General features: G+C 42.0%; 2 protein-coding genes across 2 annotated transcripts; one reads left to right on the top strand and one right to left on the bottom strand.

The window, feature by feature from the left end:
- Positions 1-2,876: 2,876 nt before the first annotated feature.
- On the bottom strand, positions 2,877-5,738 carry LOC308105303 (uncharacterized protein). The gene is made up of 2 exons (XM_080455959.1): positions 5,353-5,738; positions 2,877-5,218 (listed from the first exon to the last, which is right to left on the bottom strand). Exons 1-2 carry the CDS (start codon positions 5,492-5,494, stop codon positions 4,674-4,676), a joined length of 687 nt encoding a protein of 228 aa, XP_080312085.1. The 5' UTR covers positions 5,495-5,738; the 3' UTR covers positions 2,877-4,673.
- Positions 5,739-6,234: 496 nt separating this feature from the next.
- On the top strand, positions 6,235-12,885 carry LOC308105302 (26S proteasome regulatory subunit 8). Its single transcript, XM_080455958.1, has 12 exons — positions 6,235-6,285; positions 7,754-7,825; positions 7,935-8,004; positions 8,136-8,233; positions 8,344-8,400; positions 8,552-8,782; positions 10,123-10,249; positions 10,638-10,828; positions 11,352-11,450; positions 11,574-11,684; positions 11,923-12,009; positions 12,680-12,885. Exons 1-12 carry the CDS (start codon positions 6,247-6,249, stop codon positions 12,731-12,733), a joined length of 1,236 nt encoding a protein of 411 aa, XP_080312084.1. The 5' UTR covers positions 6,235-6,246; the 3' UTR covers positions 12,734-12,885.
- Positions 12,886-17,413: the final 4,528 nt, after the last annotated feature.

Here is a 17,413-nt window from a genome sequence, read left to right as displayed (position 1 = left end):
GGAGTCTGTTATGAGCAGCCACAGTAAATGATAGTCGTGATAGTGAAGATTTTAGTCAGAATCTTGTACTATGCTCGTGGTTTCCACTCCCTTTGCTGGTTATTTTAGGGGTGCAAATATTTCATTTTTTTCAGTAACATTCCAGCTGGGTTTCTTTTGATATCAAGTGACTTCTATATTCGGTGTTCTCGTGTCTATTGAGCACAATGTTCATTGTGCGTCGTTCAAGGATTACAAAAAATCCTGCAACTTAAAATGGGTTTGCTTGTATCTTATTGTGACCATGAAAAAACCCTGCCTGAATAAACTCAGTCTACTGCATAACATGTAAAGGTGTGTGTAGCTACTCATTAATTTAATACACAGTTATGAAAATACAAATATAGTAGGGAAAGGATGTTGTTATGTTATGTTATGTTATGTTATTGAACAATGTGTTGTAGACCAGGCCCATTGCAAGTTGCTGTGTACTCTGTCCTCTACCCTGAGCCATCCCACCCTAGCAAAATGAGCAGGGGTTAGATGAGTTGTAGGAGTGAGGCCAAGCAGTGGCCTGAGTCCTGACCAGTTTGTTTTGGGATGTCTGGAGCCTTATATGTCTGTTATTGTCCTGTATGTATTGTTACTGGCAGAGCTGTGCAACATTTATATGCCTCTTCTCTTGGCCAGTTCACACTCGTAAAAGAACCCAGTCTCAATGTGTTTTTTACTGGTTAAATAAAGGAGAAAAAAAAGAGAAGACATTATAACATGTGCACATGTTTAGCCTTTATCCAAAGTCCTTTACAATGTGCATTTACATTCACCCATGACCCATGACCCATACTTGCAGGCTCTAGGTGGCGCTGTGGCAGGGGGGGGGGGGCCAGAAAAAATATTGCCTAGGGCGCCAAATTGCCTAGCACCGGCCCTAACAACCCCCGGAGGGAGGGGGGACCCCTGGACCCCACTTTGAGAACCACTATCATTGACACGTTTCTACTGTGTACTAAAAGCCCTCCTATGAAAAAGGCTCTGCTGCCACCTAGTGGAGACTGGGGCGAGTAGAGTAGATCAACATAGCAATCTGTCATTTAAAGGGACATGATTGAGATTTCATGGCTTGTTTCAGTACATTATTATTTGATTTATTTATTCGCACAATAAAAACAGAACAAAAGTAACATCATTAAAACAACACAGAAATAAGTGCAGGTGAGAAAAGGAAACCTATAAAGGGCTTATAAAGGTTCTCACCTAAAAAATAATAAACAAGTAGTTAAACAAAAATAATCAAGTTAAACATAATAATCAAACATAAGACATGACAAACACAAATACCTTGAGTGCAGTTCAATGTGTGGGTGCGAGTGTCTGTGTATTGTGTGTGTCTGTGTATGTATAAAATAAAATAGACAGGCAGTTAGATAGATAGATAGATAGATATATTTGGGAAAGTTTTTTTTTTTAAACTTTTATTATTATAATTACTAGTGTATTATTAAAAAAAGAACAGATCTACAAGCTAACAATACGTGTGCCTCCCTTTCAAATGGTGTTCCGCGGACAAATACATATTCATCTGGGGGTCCTTCACATGAAACCCAAATAAACTAACACTAGAAACAAGCAAAAAAAAAAAAAAACGCAACCCGCAACTAACCAATATTTACAAGCAACTTTGCAGAAAAACTAGCCCTCGCTTATAATAAGCAGACTTGGGCCAAGTCTTTGGCAACACTGACACACACACGCACACGCACACGCACACGCACGCACGCACGCACGCACGCACGCACGCACGCACGCACGCACGCACGCACATGCCCCGCCAGCAGATCACCAACAGGCGGCAGCTGCTGCTGCTAACCCAGAAAGCAACCGTCCCAGACACACGTTTGTCTGCAGTGCATGGGTGACATCTACTGGGGAAAGTCCGGTACGACAATTCCAAGTCTAGGTGGTTGACACAAGGTGCAGGTGGTCTGCTACTCCAGTGTAACAAAAAAAAATGCATGGGTTTCCGAGGCTACTTGTCACTGATGCTCCCGTGAGCTCCTCAAAAACTAGTGCATAGTCCTGCTTGTTATTCTTAATGAATAAATTGTGCTTGTTTCTAGGATTACTAAACCTCTCTCCGCAGAGTCTGCACAAGCCCGTGATGGATTTTGATGGAGTGGTGGGTTCAGCCATGTCTTCAAATAGTGGTTAGTAGTTAGCCTCGCCAGTTAGCCTTCATAATAACAACAGTAGTAAAAGTTGTGTCCCATCGGTACTGTTTTGAAGGGAGCACACGGAACAGAATACTGACGTCACCAAGTTTGGAGCGACGCCCCTCTGCACACTGATTGGTTAGGACATAACAAGGTTCACTCCCGCTCCGAGACCACAGTTCATGGGATCCTCCCCCAGGCTTTTCTTTTTTGTAACAAAAAAAAATGCATGGGTTTCCGAGGCTAGTTGTCGATTGACCCAAAAGACAACTAAAGAATCTCATAAAAGCATAACATTTGACACACATGTCCCTTGGGTCACCAAGTGGACCAGAGGTTGTTGTATTGTATTTGTTTTACTGAGGATAAGGTTAGAAATAAGTTTAGGGTTACGCATATAGTTTTACTGAGGTTACTTTTAGGAATAAGGTTAGGTTTAGTTATAGTTTACTGAGGTTACGTTTAGGAATAAGGTTAGGTTTAGTTATAGTTTACTGAGGTTACGTTTAGAAATAAGGTTAGGTTTAGTTATAGTTTACTGAGGTTACGTTTAGGAATAAGGTTAGGTTTAGTTATAGTTTACTGAGGTTAGAAGTTTTACTCTGGGAAGGTGAAATCAGAATTCTCCATTCATTGCACTGACCCAAGTTTATATATTTGTAGGCCAAAGACATTTTGTAATGTTCAAGGTTTCTTTATTACATCTTGTGTACATGAGAGTAAATATGTTGTTCTGGTTCCTCATACATTGTAGCAGCAATACAAATATAGCCTGCCTATAATGTGTGTGTGTATTATATATATATATATATGTATATACACACACACACACACACACACACACACACACACATAAATAAATAAAAAACATCACATGGATGCACCTGGGACGTATCATCAGTGTTGTAGCCTGGGGTCGACGGGTGTTTCGGGTCTCGTCATACACCCTCGCCCAGGTCACCCAGCCGGGGTTGATCAAGCCCCGACTTACGTCCCAGTAGCTACCCACGGTCAGTCCTCTGAGGGAGAGACAGGGCCACTCAGTCCGCTTCTCCGGAACTACTCTGCCGGGACTGGGGAGAGGAGAGGCTCTGGCACGTGGAGGGACTAGGCTCTGTGGATGGCCTCCTGGCCGAGAGGGGTCTGTCTGCAGACTGCAGACTAGGGGCGTATCCTATTGGGGCGTATCCTATTGGGGCGTTTCGTATTGTAGGGGGGCGTTTCGTATTGTAGGGGGGCGTTTCGTATTCCTCGGGACCGGCGGTGCGAGCACTGGGAAATGTTAAGCTTAACTCGCCCTTAACGTTTTCAATGCAAAGTCTATGGTAGTCTTAACTCACTACGGATGCAATACCGTGTTTGGCCACCGTTTTATCTCTATGGCAGGTCAATGGCGCTGTTCCTCACTCTGCCAGCCAATCACAGGCTAGCTCAGTTTTGCAGGAGCAGCCATCTTGCTTTTAGTTCTTGTGCGGACAGGACCCATAGAGTTAAGACTGGCAAATATGTTTGTATTTAACGATAGAACGCAAAAGTACACTACTAAACACGTGCATGACATAGTACGTTTAGTCAGAATGCTGTGTTGGCCATGTTTGATTAAGAAAATGGTCACGGAACGTACATTTTAAATGGGTTCCAATTGGCTTTTCAGTTTGCATATCCGGTCTTGAGCGGACACGGAAACAGCGTTGTGTATTGTGCATGTGCCGTACCGGATACAGTAGGCGGGGGATCTAGACCGGACTGAACTAAATGGACGCGTCCCCGAAAATACTGCGAGACAGTTTTTTTTTTTTTAAATCATAGAAGGGCATCAGGGCATTACTAAATAGGCTGTGACATGGCTGTTTAGTCAGCATGCCGTTTTTGCGTTTTATTTGGGCCATCTTTATAATTAGTTACTGTTATCCTGTTAGCTCCGTTTCATTGTAATGATTTTATACATCTGTATAGCCAACATGACCGTCATATCATGACAGTCATGGCGCTACTTGTTCCTGTTTTTTGAGATTTCTACATTTACAACCCGTACATCTACATAAACGTTAACATTTCAAATATAAAGTGCTGGCCCCACGGCCATGAATGTAACAAGTTAAAACGTCTGGGTCTAGGTACCCGTATCTTCTGTATTGTGCAATAAAAAGTATTTTAATCCGATTGGCGGCCATTTTTTAATAGAGTTATAATGTATCAGAGTGCAGTACACCTCCCAACCGATAGGGTTGCGTTGTTGAAAGCATATGAAAAAATGGCCACCGATTGGATTAAAAGGCTTTGTATTGAAAAATACGGAAGATACGGTTACTTAGACCAGGGCGTTTTAACTTGTTACATCCATGGCCATGGGGTCAGCACTTTATATTTGAACTACTTTATGTAGATGTACGGGTTGTAAATGTAAACATTTTAAAAAACAGGAACAAGTAGCGCCATGACGCTTTTGACAGACGAGCGTCATGTGAACCATGGCTTACATCACAATAGGAGGCTAGGCGCAACGCGGAGCCTGCTGTAGATCGTAGTGCACGCCGTGACGCAGCTGCCTGTCGAATAGCTGGTGCTGGTGCTCATACCGGAGATGGTACCGCTGGGCCTGATGTAATAATTGATGTCGTGGCTTGTCAGCAGGGCGTAGGGAGGAAGGGTGTAGGGCTTGATGGAGGAAGCAAGAGGCCTGCCGTGCTTCGTGGAGGCGAAGTGGCTTGTCAGCCGGGCGCGACGGGTGCAGGGCTTGATGGAGGAAGCAAGAGGCCTGCCGTGCTTCGTGGAGGCGAAGTGGCTTGTCAGCCGGGCGCGACGGGTGCAGGGCTTGATGGAGGAAGCAAGAGGCCTGCCGTGCTTCGTGGAGGCGAAGTGGCTTGTCAGCCGGGCGCGACGGGTGCAGGGCTTCTTCTTGATGTGGCTTATCAGCCATTCATTACGGGTGAAGCACTGCCCACAAAAGATGCAGGGGAATGGTTTCTCACCGGTGTGCTGACGCTCGTGGCGTTTCAGGTCAGTGAAAAGAAAGAAGCGCATTCCTAGTGGAAAACACACAGGTCATTACCGTTAAGTACAATGAGCAACAATGTATAACACAATTTTCCACCATAAAGAACTAAAACTAATATTAAAGAAAATAATAACTGCAATTAGTGCAGTGCTCCCTGCTTACCACAGTTGGCTTCGCCACACAAGTGGTTTTTTTCCCCATCATGAATACGTCTCTTGTGGCTCTCTAAGATCTTCTTCGTGTAGGACTTGCCATCTACACACTGGTTACAGGGGAACTTGGCTGTGTGCCGTGTGTGGACCATGTTGTGACGCTTTAGGTCGCTTCCTAACCAGCTTGCCTAGCTAACTCACTGACTGAAGCTAACTAGCTAGCACCCGACAAACACAACGTCTCCTTACCGGCAAAGTCTCTTTTATTTATTTTTGTTTACTTCTGACACCAGTGTAACGATCCCAAGAAGTGGAGGCTGAGAATAATCCACCGTTTAGGTTCCTTTTTTATTATGATATCTCACCGTATATCCAAGGCTAACATAGCCACTTGTTTCTCTCTTTAGGTAGAGAGAGCGGTATGATCTAGTAGTCATATAGGGGGCGCTGTGAGCTCCTTGCCGGAAGTCTTGCATCATCTGACGGAAGTGTGTGTTTCAGGGTTGCCATGTCCGCTCATTATAAGCGACTTTTGGCCTGTTTTTCTGTAAAGTTGTACAGAACAAATGGAAATATTGGTGGTTGCGGTTTTTGGGGCATGTTGCTTATTTTGGGCTTGTTTCCTAAATGTTGTTTAAAGCAGTGGTTTTCAAATATTTTCATGTCAAGGACCCCCAAATTAATATGTATTTGTTCACGGACCCCCATCTGAAAATATTTTGGGCCCCACACAAGATTTGTGTTCAAATACGTATATTTTTTCTCACAATTTCTTCAAGATTTTATTGAAAATAGCAGATCTACAAGCTTGTAGATCTGCTATTTTCAAATAGCCGAACGCTTCTTCTGGGCTTGTTTTCATAGACCTAGCTCCTTATTTCTCTCGCGAAATGTGGCAACACTGATGGGGTTTTCCAAGATGGAGACGGACGCCATGGATCATGTAAGTGCAGATTTCTGCTCTTCTCTGTGTTTTAAACGTCATAGTGTGAATAAAACGCTGTGTTTCAGGCTCTTCGGGCGGACGGGCCGCCGTCCGAACGAAACGAGTCGCAGGACCTTTGTGAAAATATAACGTCATTAATGTCAACTCAGTCAATAACAAACAATGACTCGTACCGGTTTGCTGTCTCATTGTAGCTAGAAGCTAACAAGCTAACGTCATGGAGGCTTTTGCTAAAGTTCACCATCTGTCAAGCATTATAGTCTCTCTGTCGAGGTGTTTGTTAACTTACACTGAACTGAAAATAAAAAATATGATCATTAACTAGCACTGACATTAATCTAAGTGGATGAAATGGGAAATTAGTTGGCAATTAAAACAAACAAACAATGCAGTCTGGTAGACATCAATTATTTTCAGGTATTGAAGTTGAGATATAAGCATATAATCTGCATAATGCCAGATCTGCTTATATCTCAACTTCAACACCTGGAAATGAATCATCTCTCTTGTAATGATTAGGGTGATTTTGAAGAGGGAAAATTTAGATATGTTTTGGTCAACTTGTTTTTGCTAAAAGGTTAAATCACTATATTCTGATAGTATTCATTGCTATAGAGACTGTTGGCTCAATAACATTTCTCTCTCACCATTTCTCCAGCTCTTTGATAAACAGACATTAATAACAGATAATACATTTTCAGGTGGAAGGAGAGTACCCAGTTCCAATTTTGTCTGCTCATTTCTTTGTGTCATTACTTCCAATTTTCACTTGTGTAATCTGTATCCTGTCTGAGTTTTCTATACTTAATAATAAGTAAAAAATTGGTATCCTGACCTGAAAATGTACTTTCTGTTTAATAAAGAGCTGGAGAGACATGGAGACTCCTGTTACTGACCACTCTATATTATAGCAATGAGTACTATCAGAATATAGAGCTAATTAACACTTACTTTAACCAATTACCCTACCATTAAGTGAACGCAGAATAGGCATTCAGTCATTATTTTATTTATCAGATGGACTGTACTGTTTTTCGTATTGATTAGTTTGGAAAAAATGCAAACCTTGTCAGCTTCAAGAAGTATAAGTTTTTTTGTACAATTTGCCTTGGCTTTCCCTTTACAATTACAATTAAGGCATTTAGCAGATGCTCTTGTTTTAACACATTTGGGGCGGGAACCCCTTTTTGTAACTATACCTTTCAGGACGGGAACCCCTTTTGGGGTTCTTGTTGCTATGTACAGTATATAGCAACATACATTTGTTATCTTTGAATAAATATTACGTTTTTCTTAAAACTTTAGAAGGCGTTTTTAGAATCGGCCTCAGGTCTAAATGGGCCAGAGCAACATACAAGTGCATCCTTTGCAATGTTGCTGTTGAAATACACATATACATTGTGATGTTGATCCTGAAATAATGCAGCCCTAATTCTTACTCATTAAATGTGTTTTGTCTCAACAGATGGAAATTGGGGACAGTAAAGGAGGCTCTGGCCTTAGGCAGTATTACCTGTCCAAAATAGAAGAGTTACAGGTGAGAGAAGATCATTCAACTCCTCGTCGTCCTCGATTGTTCTTTTGATGTGTGACTGCACTGCTTCCTCGCCAGTCGAACTTGAATGTTTTATTTTTTCCCTCTACAGTTGACAGTGAATGACAAAAGCCAGAATCTCAGACGCCTTCAGGCACAGAGGAACGAACTCAATGCTAAAGGTGCATCATTACTTGCCAACAACCAAGTTATCAACTTTTGTTCTAATAATATTTCAGACCATTCCTATGAGCAATTTGACAGAATGGAATAACAAACTGTAAATTTAAATGCAACCTCTGCTCTGTTTTAGTGCGTCTTCTTCGCGAGGAGTTGCAGTTGCTTCAGGAACAGGGATCGTATGTGGGGGAAGTGGTTAGAGCTATGGACAAAAAGAAAGTGCTTGTAAAGGTATGTGTATTGTGTATACCTGAGTTCTGTTTGACAATACTAATGCAGGGGTAGCATACTATTATCATCCACTAGATGGTGGTCTAAACTGCTGCTCTTGTCATTTTCAGGTGCACCCAGAGGGCAAATTTGTTGTGGATGTTGACAAGAACATCGACATCAATGATGTTAGTACTGAAGCTTTCTTTGTTTATTATTTTGTTATTATTATTACAAATGTATGAATAGTTTCTTTTTAATGTTAGTATTTAGCACAGATAAACTGGACAATTGTTTTGTCACTATCGTCACCAACCAAATTCTTCAATCTCTTACTAGGTGACTCCCAATTGCCGCGTGGCTCTGCGCAACGATAGCTATACCCTGCATAAGATCCTTCCCAACAAGGTGGACCCTCTGGTGTCCCTCATGATGGTGGAGAAGGTGCCGGACTCCACCTACGAAATGATTGGTGGCCTGGACAAGCAGATCAAGGAGATCAAAGAAGTGATTGAGTTGCCTGTCAAGCACCCAGAGCTCTTTGAAGCTCTGGGCATTGCACAGCCCAAGGTACGTTACCCACAACACATAAAACAGACCCTCCGCCTTTCTGTGAAATTAGCTTTTTTTATATACAAATTATGACATCCCAATGAATTGCATCAATCCGAAGAGCGGTCAGGACCAATCAAATGAGTAAACTCATGCAAACCGACAGGGAGGGGATCAGGTGTCTTTAAACAAGTGCACCCAAAGACAGTCAGCGGTAATGTGCTAAGTCATGTCATCAAAGAGGTAATATTGTTAATGGAAAATACATTCTGGCTATGTAGTAGCATAGCCTCACAAGCCATCATAATTCTTAAATTAGCAAACTGATGATTTCAGAGTTAAATGATGCGTACTTAGTAATGCAACAATCACACTCCCATTCGGTTCATGAGTGCTACGCTAGCAGGCACAAAAGATAAACTAGAAAAAATGCTCCTCGGAGCACAGGTCTCCGCCAGGTCAGGTACGTTATTGTGGCCTCCTGGTGGTGCTATAATAGGCCAATGTGAAAAGGGTGCCATTTATTCTTTGGAAGCCAACCTTAGCCAATGAGGATGGAATATGGGAAATCGGACAGATCCGTGTTGATCACATGACTATATAGATACTGTGTACCGATTTGCATGACGTTTGCATAAAATCTGTGGGGGTAATATCAAAAAAAGGGTTTTGCACAAATCAGCCTCCTGGTGGCGCTATAACAGGCCCATGTGAAAATTTGGGTCAGAGGTTCTGAATTGGCATCCAGGGATTGTGTGTGCACAGTTTCACAACGGACGGACGGACGGACGGATGGACAGGGTGCAAAACATACACTCCTGCCATGCCTTTCGGCCCGTCTCATAATCAGGATTTGTGCAAAGCTGCACTACCGTGTATCGCCTTCCTGAAGGCAGCAATTCATAGTTGCTGCTTGGAGGATGCCGCATGAACATAATTTGTATAAAAGGCATCTGAATTTTGGCTCCTGTACCTTCATTTTAAACCAGTTTGTTTTTGTTAAATATATTTTTTGGGTTTTTTTCTGCCTTTATTGATAGATACAGTAGACTGACAGGAAATGGGGAGAGAGAGATGGGGAGTGACACGCAGCAAAGGTCGTTGGGATTTGAACCCGCGATACACTGTATTAGCAGCCTAGGTGCCCGGACCACTACGCCAGCCGTCCGGGCCGGTCATTTCAAACCAGTTCTAGGACTACGAGTAATACATTGACAATTCACCTAAAAGAAATAAGATAAACATTAGCCATCTATTAGGTGAACTTGATTGGGTCATGAAATGTTTTTGCACAATGTACTGTATTTCTGCTACATTGTAAATGGTTCTGATTAGTCTGTCTAACTCCTTGTGACCAGGGTGTGTTGCTGTATGGGCCTCCAGGCACAGGAAAGACCCTGCTGGCCAGAGCTGTGGCCCACCACACCGACTGCACCTTCATCAGGGTCTCTGGCTCTGAATTGGTTCAGAAGTTCATCGGAGAGGGTGAGTTCCACACGGTGGCTCATTTAATTCTAAAATCAAACCTGGCCTCTAGATAATGGGTCCTCAGAGTTACTACAGGGGAGCTGCCAAATCTATGTGATAGGAACCTTTTCTTTTTTTTACATTAACCACTTGAACCCTAGCATCCCTATTCTGAACATTAGCCGAAAATAGCAGATCTACGGTCTGCAAGGCTTATAGATCAGCTATTTTACCAGAAAAGGTTTGGTGTAGAAGGAAAAAGAAGCAAACCAACTATCTAACACAATTGTATACAATGTAGTGGGGGTCCCTGCTTCATCTCTCTCTGAGCTAAGGGGTCTTTGGCCTGAAAAATGTTGAAGACCCCTGCTCTAGAAAAAAATCTGAGCAAACGTTCTCGTTCCAGGTGCCCGTATGGTGCGCGAGCTGTTCGTCATGGCCAGGGAGCACGCTCCTTCAATCATCTTCATGGACGAGATCGACTCCATCGGCTCATCGCGCCTGGAAGGCGGCTCTGGAGGAGACAGCGAGGTGCAGAGGACAATGTTGGAGCTGCTCAATCAACTGGACGGCTTCGAGGCCACCAAAAACATTAAGGTAGAACACGCACTTTATGTTCTAAAGTCATGATCTAAAGCTGGGGTTTTTAAAGTGTGAGGTGCCAGAGCATTGGAGGGGAGGCACCGAGAGACGTGAGGTGAAAGGGACGGTCAGAGGGGATGGTCAACAGGAAGATACTGTAGTTGAGGCCGGAGATTCATGCAATAACAGTTGTCTAAAATCTAACATATTATGAAGCACAGGAGCGGTCATTGCTTTTGGTTTCTATTAGCCGCTATCCTAATGCATGCTCTCATTCATGTGTAATGGCGTGTGTAAACTAAACTTGGCAGTGGCAAAACAGAGCTATCAGCTGAAAGTGACGCATTCTGTTCACAAGGAAGACCTGACTCTCTGTATAATTTGGTTTTCCTTTCAAGCATGGAGGACATAGTACCAGACTCAAAATTAGTGGAAGTATCTCCATCAGTGATAAATATTTGTAGACTTTTTTTCTTTTACTTTGAAACTCCTGCATCTAAGTGTTAATTCTTAACTTACCCCTTTTTATCTCTTCAAGGTCATCATGGCTACCAACCGTATTGACATCCTGGACTCTGCTCTGCTGAGGCCAGGCAGGATTGACAGGAAGATTGAGTTTCCCCCTCCCAATGAGGAGGTTCGTACCACCCAGGCACTTAGAATTCCTGTAGTTATACTCCCATGTTTGTGCACCCCCATACATATCTCGTGTATTCTGCTTTTGACCGCGTCTCATTTCATTGCCCCCTCACCCCTTCAGGCCCGTTTGGACATCCTGAAGATTCACTCGAGGAAGATGAATCTGACACGTGGCATTAATCTGAGGAAGATCGCCGAGCTCATGCCTGGAGCCTCTGGAGCTGAGGTCAAGGTACGGTATGGGGGCCAAGACACTGTTTAACCACTTGAACCCCAGCGTCCATATTCTGGGGGAACATTAGCCGGAAATAGCAGATAGTGAGCTTGTAGATCGAAGACCGAAAAACCTAAATTTAGGTTCTGTAAAAAAAACATTTTTTTTATTTTTTATTATTCAGTCTCATAAAAATGTTACATATTTGACTCTGCAGAAGTTCATTGTTTACATGGTGGGTTTTCTGTTTTGACAGGGTGTGTGCACGGAGTCAGGGATGTACGCTCTGAGAGAGAGGAGAGTGCACGTCACACAGGAGGACTTTGAGATGGCCGTGGCAAAGGTTTGTTAACAACACACAAATACTTTAAACCATTATAGGACTCTGACTGCATCAGATTTGGTTTCCCACAGGATCCAACACAAACGATTACTCTACTTTGGTTGAGAGCAGGCAGTGAGCACCATAATTGTCGGATCAAGAACGACATTTAATGAATTAAATAAGCTTACACACTGAATGTATGGTTTTAACCATACATTCAGTGTCCTCCAGCAAACCTAATACTTTTAGATATCAACACATTTGTTAGGTGATGTGAATTAAGCTCAGTCATTTCTTGCATAGGCTGGTTATAGCAGTGTTAATTTTGACAGCAAATTCTGATTTAGTCTTTTGAATAGCATAGCATTTAGTTTTAGTCCTATTTTAGTCATCTGAAATTGTTTAGTCTTAGTCAACAAAATTAACACTGGGTTATAGTCATCCAGGACCTTCATGTCTTCATCTCATGAGTTCGATGAGATGAAGGTCTGGTAATACAAGATTAGTCTACCCGCATAGATATGACCGTATAGGCAGGCCATCATCACACTACATGCGTTTACAGCCACCTACTTTGCTTGGGGACCTGACAATGCTTATTGCTCTGAATACCATATTACTGATGCCAATGAAGGTGTCTGTACCGTAACGTTTCTAAACTGGTATATTTGAATGTGGTTTTCACCAGGTGATGCAGAAGGACAGCGAGAAGAACATGTCCATCAAGAAGCTGTGGAAGTAACGTCCCTTGTTATTACTGAACCCCTCCCAGTGCAGACACTGCAGACACTTCCCATGCAAACACACATGTATATTGTTTTTCTTTTTGTTTAAGATTTGGTTTGTAATTGTTACCGAAAAGTCATTCTAAATAAATGTTGTCTCCAACTAAGATCGTGGGTGGCTGGAGTTTTCTTTTATATTAACTTGTAGACAGGGCAAAAGCTATAACAACCTGATTAACGGGTGTATCTAACTTCTCTCAGTTGTTCCTAATACGATTTTTTGCGTAGAATCAATTTTTGCTTGGGCCATTTTTGTCGTGCGCATAGTTAATGAGATCATTTGCATATTTGATTAAACTAGCAGAAATAACGAGTAGAGGTCATCCAACTTGTGTTTTGGTGGTTTTCTGGTAAAATAATGAACATTTGATCTCATTCAGGTGTAAGGACCTTTACAGTGTAACCATTGGGTATGTTTATGGTAGCTAATTAGCTTATATTATGCATATGTAACGACTCAAAGCAAACGCATGGTCATTTCCTGTTCAGTGTTACTCCAAGTACTAATTTTTACAAATTATTATTCCTGTACATCTGACCACTACTGAAGCAGTAAATATCCCAATAAACTGCTCTTTGTTCATGTAATAAGCTAATTTGACCATAAAAATAGTTTCTGTATATCAATTATTATGACTTCTAGACCATATTTCTGGAAAACAATGGTCACTACCAAATGTTTCTCAGTTTCTATGGGTAATTTCTCCTGTAGAATCCATTTCTGCTTAGGACATTTTGCATTGTGCATGTTTAAATGAGATAATTATGTTGATTATGTGGGTGTAGGAGACGGAGTAATGTCTTTAGGGCACCAGATATTAAGATTGTTAACAAATATAATGTGTATATAACATTTGTTTTTAGATAAGATATTGCAGAACAATTATGCAAATTAGATCAGTCTTTACATTTATTATTAATGCATGAGTTCTTCATAAGAACACAGCAAATCGAAATAGATTGCTGAAATAGAATGTGACCATGAGTCATAATTGTTTCACAATGACTCATGTGATATGTCATTGTCACTCTGTTAACACTATAGTTCATATTGTTGTTAGATGTTTGATAATATATTACAGATTCTTTTTTATATTATAAAAATGTGTGACAGACATAAATATACATATATATATATATATATATATCCCCCCACGGGCCTACTATCTTTTTTCACCTTTATCATAAAGGTTGCTGGACAATATATAGAGGATGAAATGCATAATTGATTAAATAATATAAAGGTAATATCAAATACATTGTAGAAAATGAGAGACATGACGCTTTATTAGCAAGACAGTCTTTTATTATATTATTCCTCATTTTGCTGGTTTCCCCTGAAACCCCTTTACTGTTACAGAGTACAACTGATGTGGCCATAGCTGAATGGTTAGAGAGCCTGCCTGTCAAGCCATAAATCCCAGGTTCGATCCCAGGCCTGAGCAATATGTCAAAGTGTCCCTGAACAAGACATTTAAAAGAATAGTTCACCCCAAAAATACTTATTTTCTATCAATTACACACTCCATGAAGCCTTGAATTCATGGAGATTTTTTTTGTTTTTGACACATTCCTGAGCACAGACACAGACATATTGGTTGGATGCATGGCGCATATAATAGGCTATCGCATTGTAGATTAGTAGGCGATAATTCCAATATTCACTATACACTCCTCATGTTTAAGCCTAACTGAATTATATATTCATGGACTTTTGTATATTGTATATTTTTTTGGACGACTTGTGCATTTAATTTGTCGGGAATACTTTGCCACGCTTTCTCCCTGGATCCATTTATTGCGGCTGCGTTTCCTTTCTTGCTTATTATACATTTTACTTCCTCGTATGATTCCGGGGAGACATCAAATTTCTCTTTTGGGTCTTGAGTCAAGACCCCGGCTCCCGGGGAGACATAAAATTGAGTCTTGGGACTCAAGACCCAAAAGAGAAATTTGATGTCTCCCCAGGAGCCTGGGTCTTGACTCAAGACTCTTTTGGGTCTTGAGTCTTGGGACTCAAGACCCAAAAGAGAAATTTGATGTCTCCCCGGGAGCCGGGACCCAAGCCTCAAGACTCTTGAGCTAAAAGGTTTGTGAACCACTGCCATTTAGAACAGTGGTTTTCAACCTTTTTCATGCCAAGGACCCCTAAATTGATATACATTTGGCCGCGGACCCCCATCTGAAAATGTTTTGTGCCAGGGACCCCAAGAAGCAAAGATTTGAGTTAAAAATGTTTGCTTTAAAAATGTATATATATTTCAAAGATGCACTCATTTTCAAGATTTTTCAAAAATAGCAGATCTACAAGCTCATAGCTTGTAGATCTGCTATTTTTGAATAGCCAAAGCTAAGTGGTTAAAAATGATTGTGACGCTATCAGTGGCGTACCCACCGTAGAGGCAGGAACTAAAATCTCGCCTCCCCTAGAAAATGAAGTAAAAGACTGACTGAAAAACAGGCAGTGAAAAAATCCAATCATAACAGAATAGTGGCCGTCGGACCATTAGCCCGCCTCCTCGTCCATTCACGCGGGCAGGCAGCTAATCACCACCGTATCCATTCAGCAGAGCGACCCTCACCTATATAGTGATGCAAATGTATGCCTTTGTCTTCATGGGGTACCAGGAGTGCCAGGGGTGGGGGTCTGGGCCATCACCTGTACTCACCTGGCATAAAAGGGGCTCTGAGAGCAGCTTGAGCCATTCATTACTAAACTACAACATGAAGAGACCACCGCTGAAGAATTAATTGATTGATTGATTATACTTGTTGTTTTTATTAACGTTTTTCAGTTTTGTAGTCAGTGTAGTGTTGTTGTTGTTTCCCCAGAGATTTTTTCCAGAGTACCCCCCTCGGGGACCTCGCCTGCCCTAAATGTAATTCCTGGGAACGCCACCGTTCCATGAGCTGCTGCAGTGCTGCTGTTAAGCCACAGAGAAGAACGCCGCTCTGGTTTTGGGCTCCATGATTGGTCAAGTTCAAGGAATCGACTTTCATGGTCTTTTATAGGAATACGTGAAGCCTGGCTTTACCATCCTGGCTCGACACAGCCTGGCTTGACAAGGTCTAGCTCGACAAAGTCGCTCCTTTTCAGCCTGGCTTGGCGTTCATGGAACGGAATAAACCAGGCTGTACGGACCAGACTTTGTCAAACCTGGATTTGACATAAATCCAGGCTTATTTAATTCTCCTTTCGTGTAATAGGCCCCTGGTATATTATCGCCTGTTTGTGCGGAAATTTGCAGTCAACACCAGCTCCTTAAACAGGCTGACACATTGGGACGAGGCATGCAACACTGGTGCCTTGCATCAGCTATGGAAGGTACTCATTAGAACCTCAGTCCGAGTATATCCTGACCCAAATAATAATATATCATGGTGAAAGATGCCAGTGATGGGAGCCTGCACTGTGCTGTCTCAGGAGGAAGAGAGCAGAGAAATAATGGTTCGGTAAGCTGTTCCCTGAACTGTGCCAAGATAAAGTTGAGGAACTTCTGCCTGACCCGACCTGAGCTGTTGGTGGTGGTGCAGGCTGTGAAGCATTTCCACCTGTACCTTTTCAACCGTCACATCTCTTAACTGATTACTAAAGTACAGAAGGACAGATGACCCGATTTCGAGGTGCACCATCAAGCAGGCCATCTCCATAACAACACTGTTACCGTGACCGATGGGAACCACAAAAGCCCCGCTGCCCCTGAACCCCTGACGAATCTGCCAGTGCAAAAATAAATTGCCCTCCTGCTCCAGAAGTCTGGGGTGACCAATCAGGGCCCAGTACTCAAATATGGGAGACTGTGATTGGTAGTTGGTTTGTAGGTCTAACCAATTGCGTCCAGAGCCATTGTTTTGATCCCGCCCCCTTGGAAAAAAAACGTCCTCATAGAAGCACCAGACTCATATCCACGCAGTGATATAGTCTGGCTACGCGAGGCTAATACAAATGAGAGCAGGACAGTGATGTGGTCCACAACCAGATTCAGAGTTGGATCAGCTGGACAGTTCCCTGCGTGATCTACAGGGGCACTTTTGGTCAAAGACAACAATGTATCCTACACGCAGTGGACCAGCGTCACTGTAATCAACAGATTGCCATGTTACTGTGTCAACAGAAGGTTAATAAAGGATTGTGTCTTCCTGACAAACGTAGCTCGCAGGAACATTTGAAGAGGTTTGGTCTGGAAACAATGTCTTAAGCAAGGTTATGCCACACCATAGGACAGGCAGCAGCAATTTATTTCAGACTGGTTAACCATATAGTACCGTATTTGACATGTTCGTTCTAGTGTATCTTGATGTGTCTTAGTTTTACAGAAAGTACAGCTTTATGGCATGCCCCCCCTTAACCCAGTGCACACTCTTGGACGCTACACTATTTAGGCTAATTTAGTCAAATAATTTGCTTTGCTATGATATTCTTATGAAAAGGAACTCATATTTTAAGAATAAATGTAAAGATTGACCTAATCTGCATACAAAATCTGCAATATCTCATCATTTTTTTAAATTTGTATTTAAGCATTTCATATCTGATAACAATTTGAATATTTTGTGCCCTAAATACCACTTATATTGGTTTACCTACACCCTTATTATGCTCATTTCCACTAATTTGCTAAAATATGCAAATTATC

This window comes from Gymnoscopelus braueri (genome assembly GCF_963280865.1).
Source record: "Gymnoscopelus braueri genome assembly, chromosome: 17".
Lineage (NCBI taxonomy): Eukaryota > Metazoa > Chordata > Actinopteri > Myctophiformes > Myctophidae > Gymnoscopelus > Gymnoscopelus braueri.
Note: the sequence above shows the minus strand (reverse complement) of the source record. Positions and strands in the feature narration are given on the sequence as shown.

Coding starts and splice junctions, on each gene's coding strand:
- LOC308105303 (XM_080455959.1), bottom strand. CDS start 5,494: ATGGTCCACACACGGCACACAGCCAAGTTCCCCTGTAACCAGTGTGTA. Junction 5,219..5,352: donor GTGTGGCGAAGCCAACTGTG/GTAAGCAGGGAG, acceptor GTTTTCCACTAG/GAATGCGCTTCTTTCTTTTC.
- LOC308105302 (XM_080455958.1), top strand. CDS start 6,247: ATGGGGTTTTCCAAGATGGAGACGGACGCCATGGATCAT. Junction 8,234..8,343: donor AAAAGAAAGTGCTTGTAAAG/GTATGTGTATTG, acceptor TGTCATTTTCAG/GTGCACCCAGAGGGCAAATT. Junction 12,010..12,679: donor TTGAGATGGCCGTGGCAAAG/GTTTGTTAACAA, acceptor GGTTTTCACCAG/GTGATGCAGAAGGACAGCGA.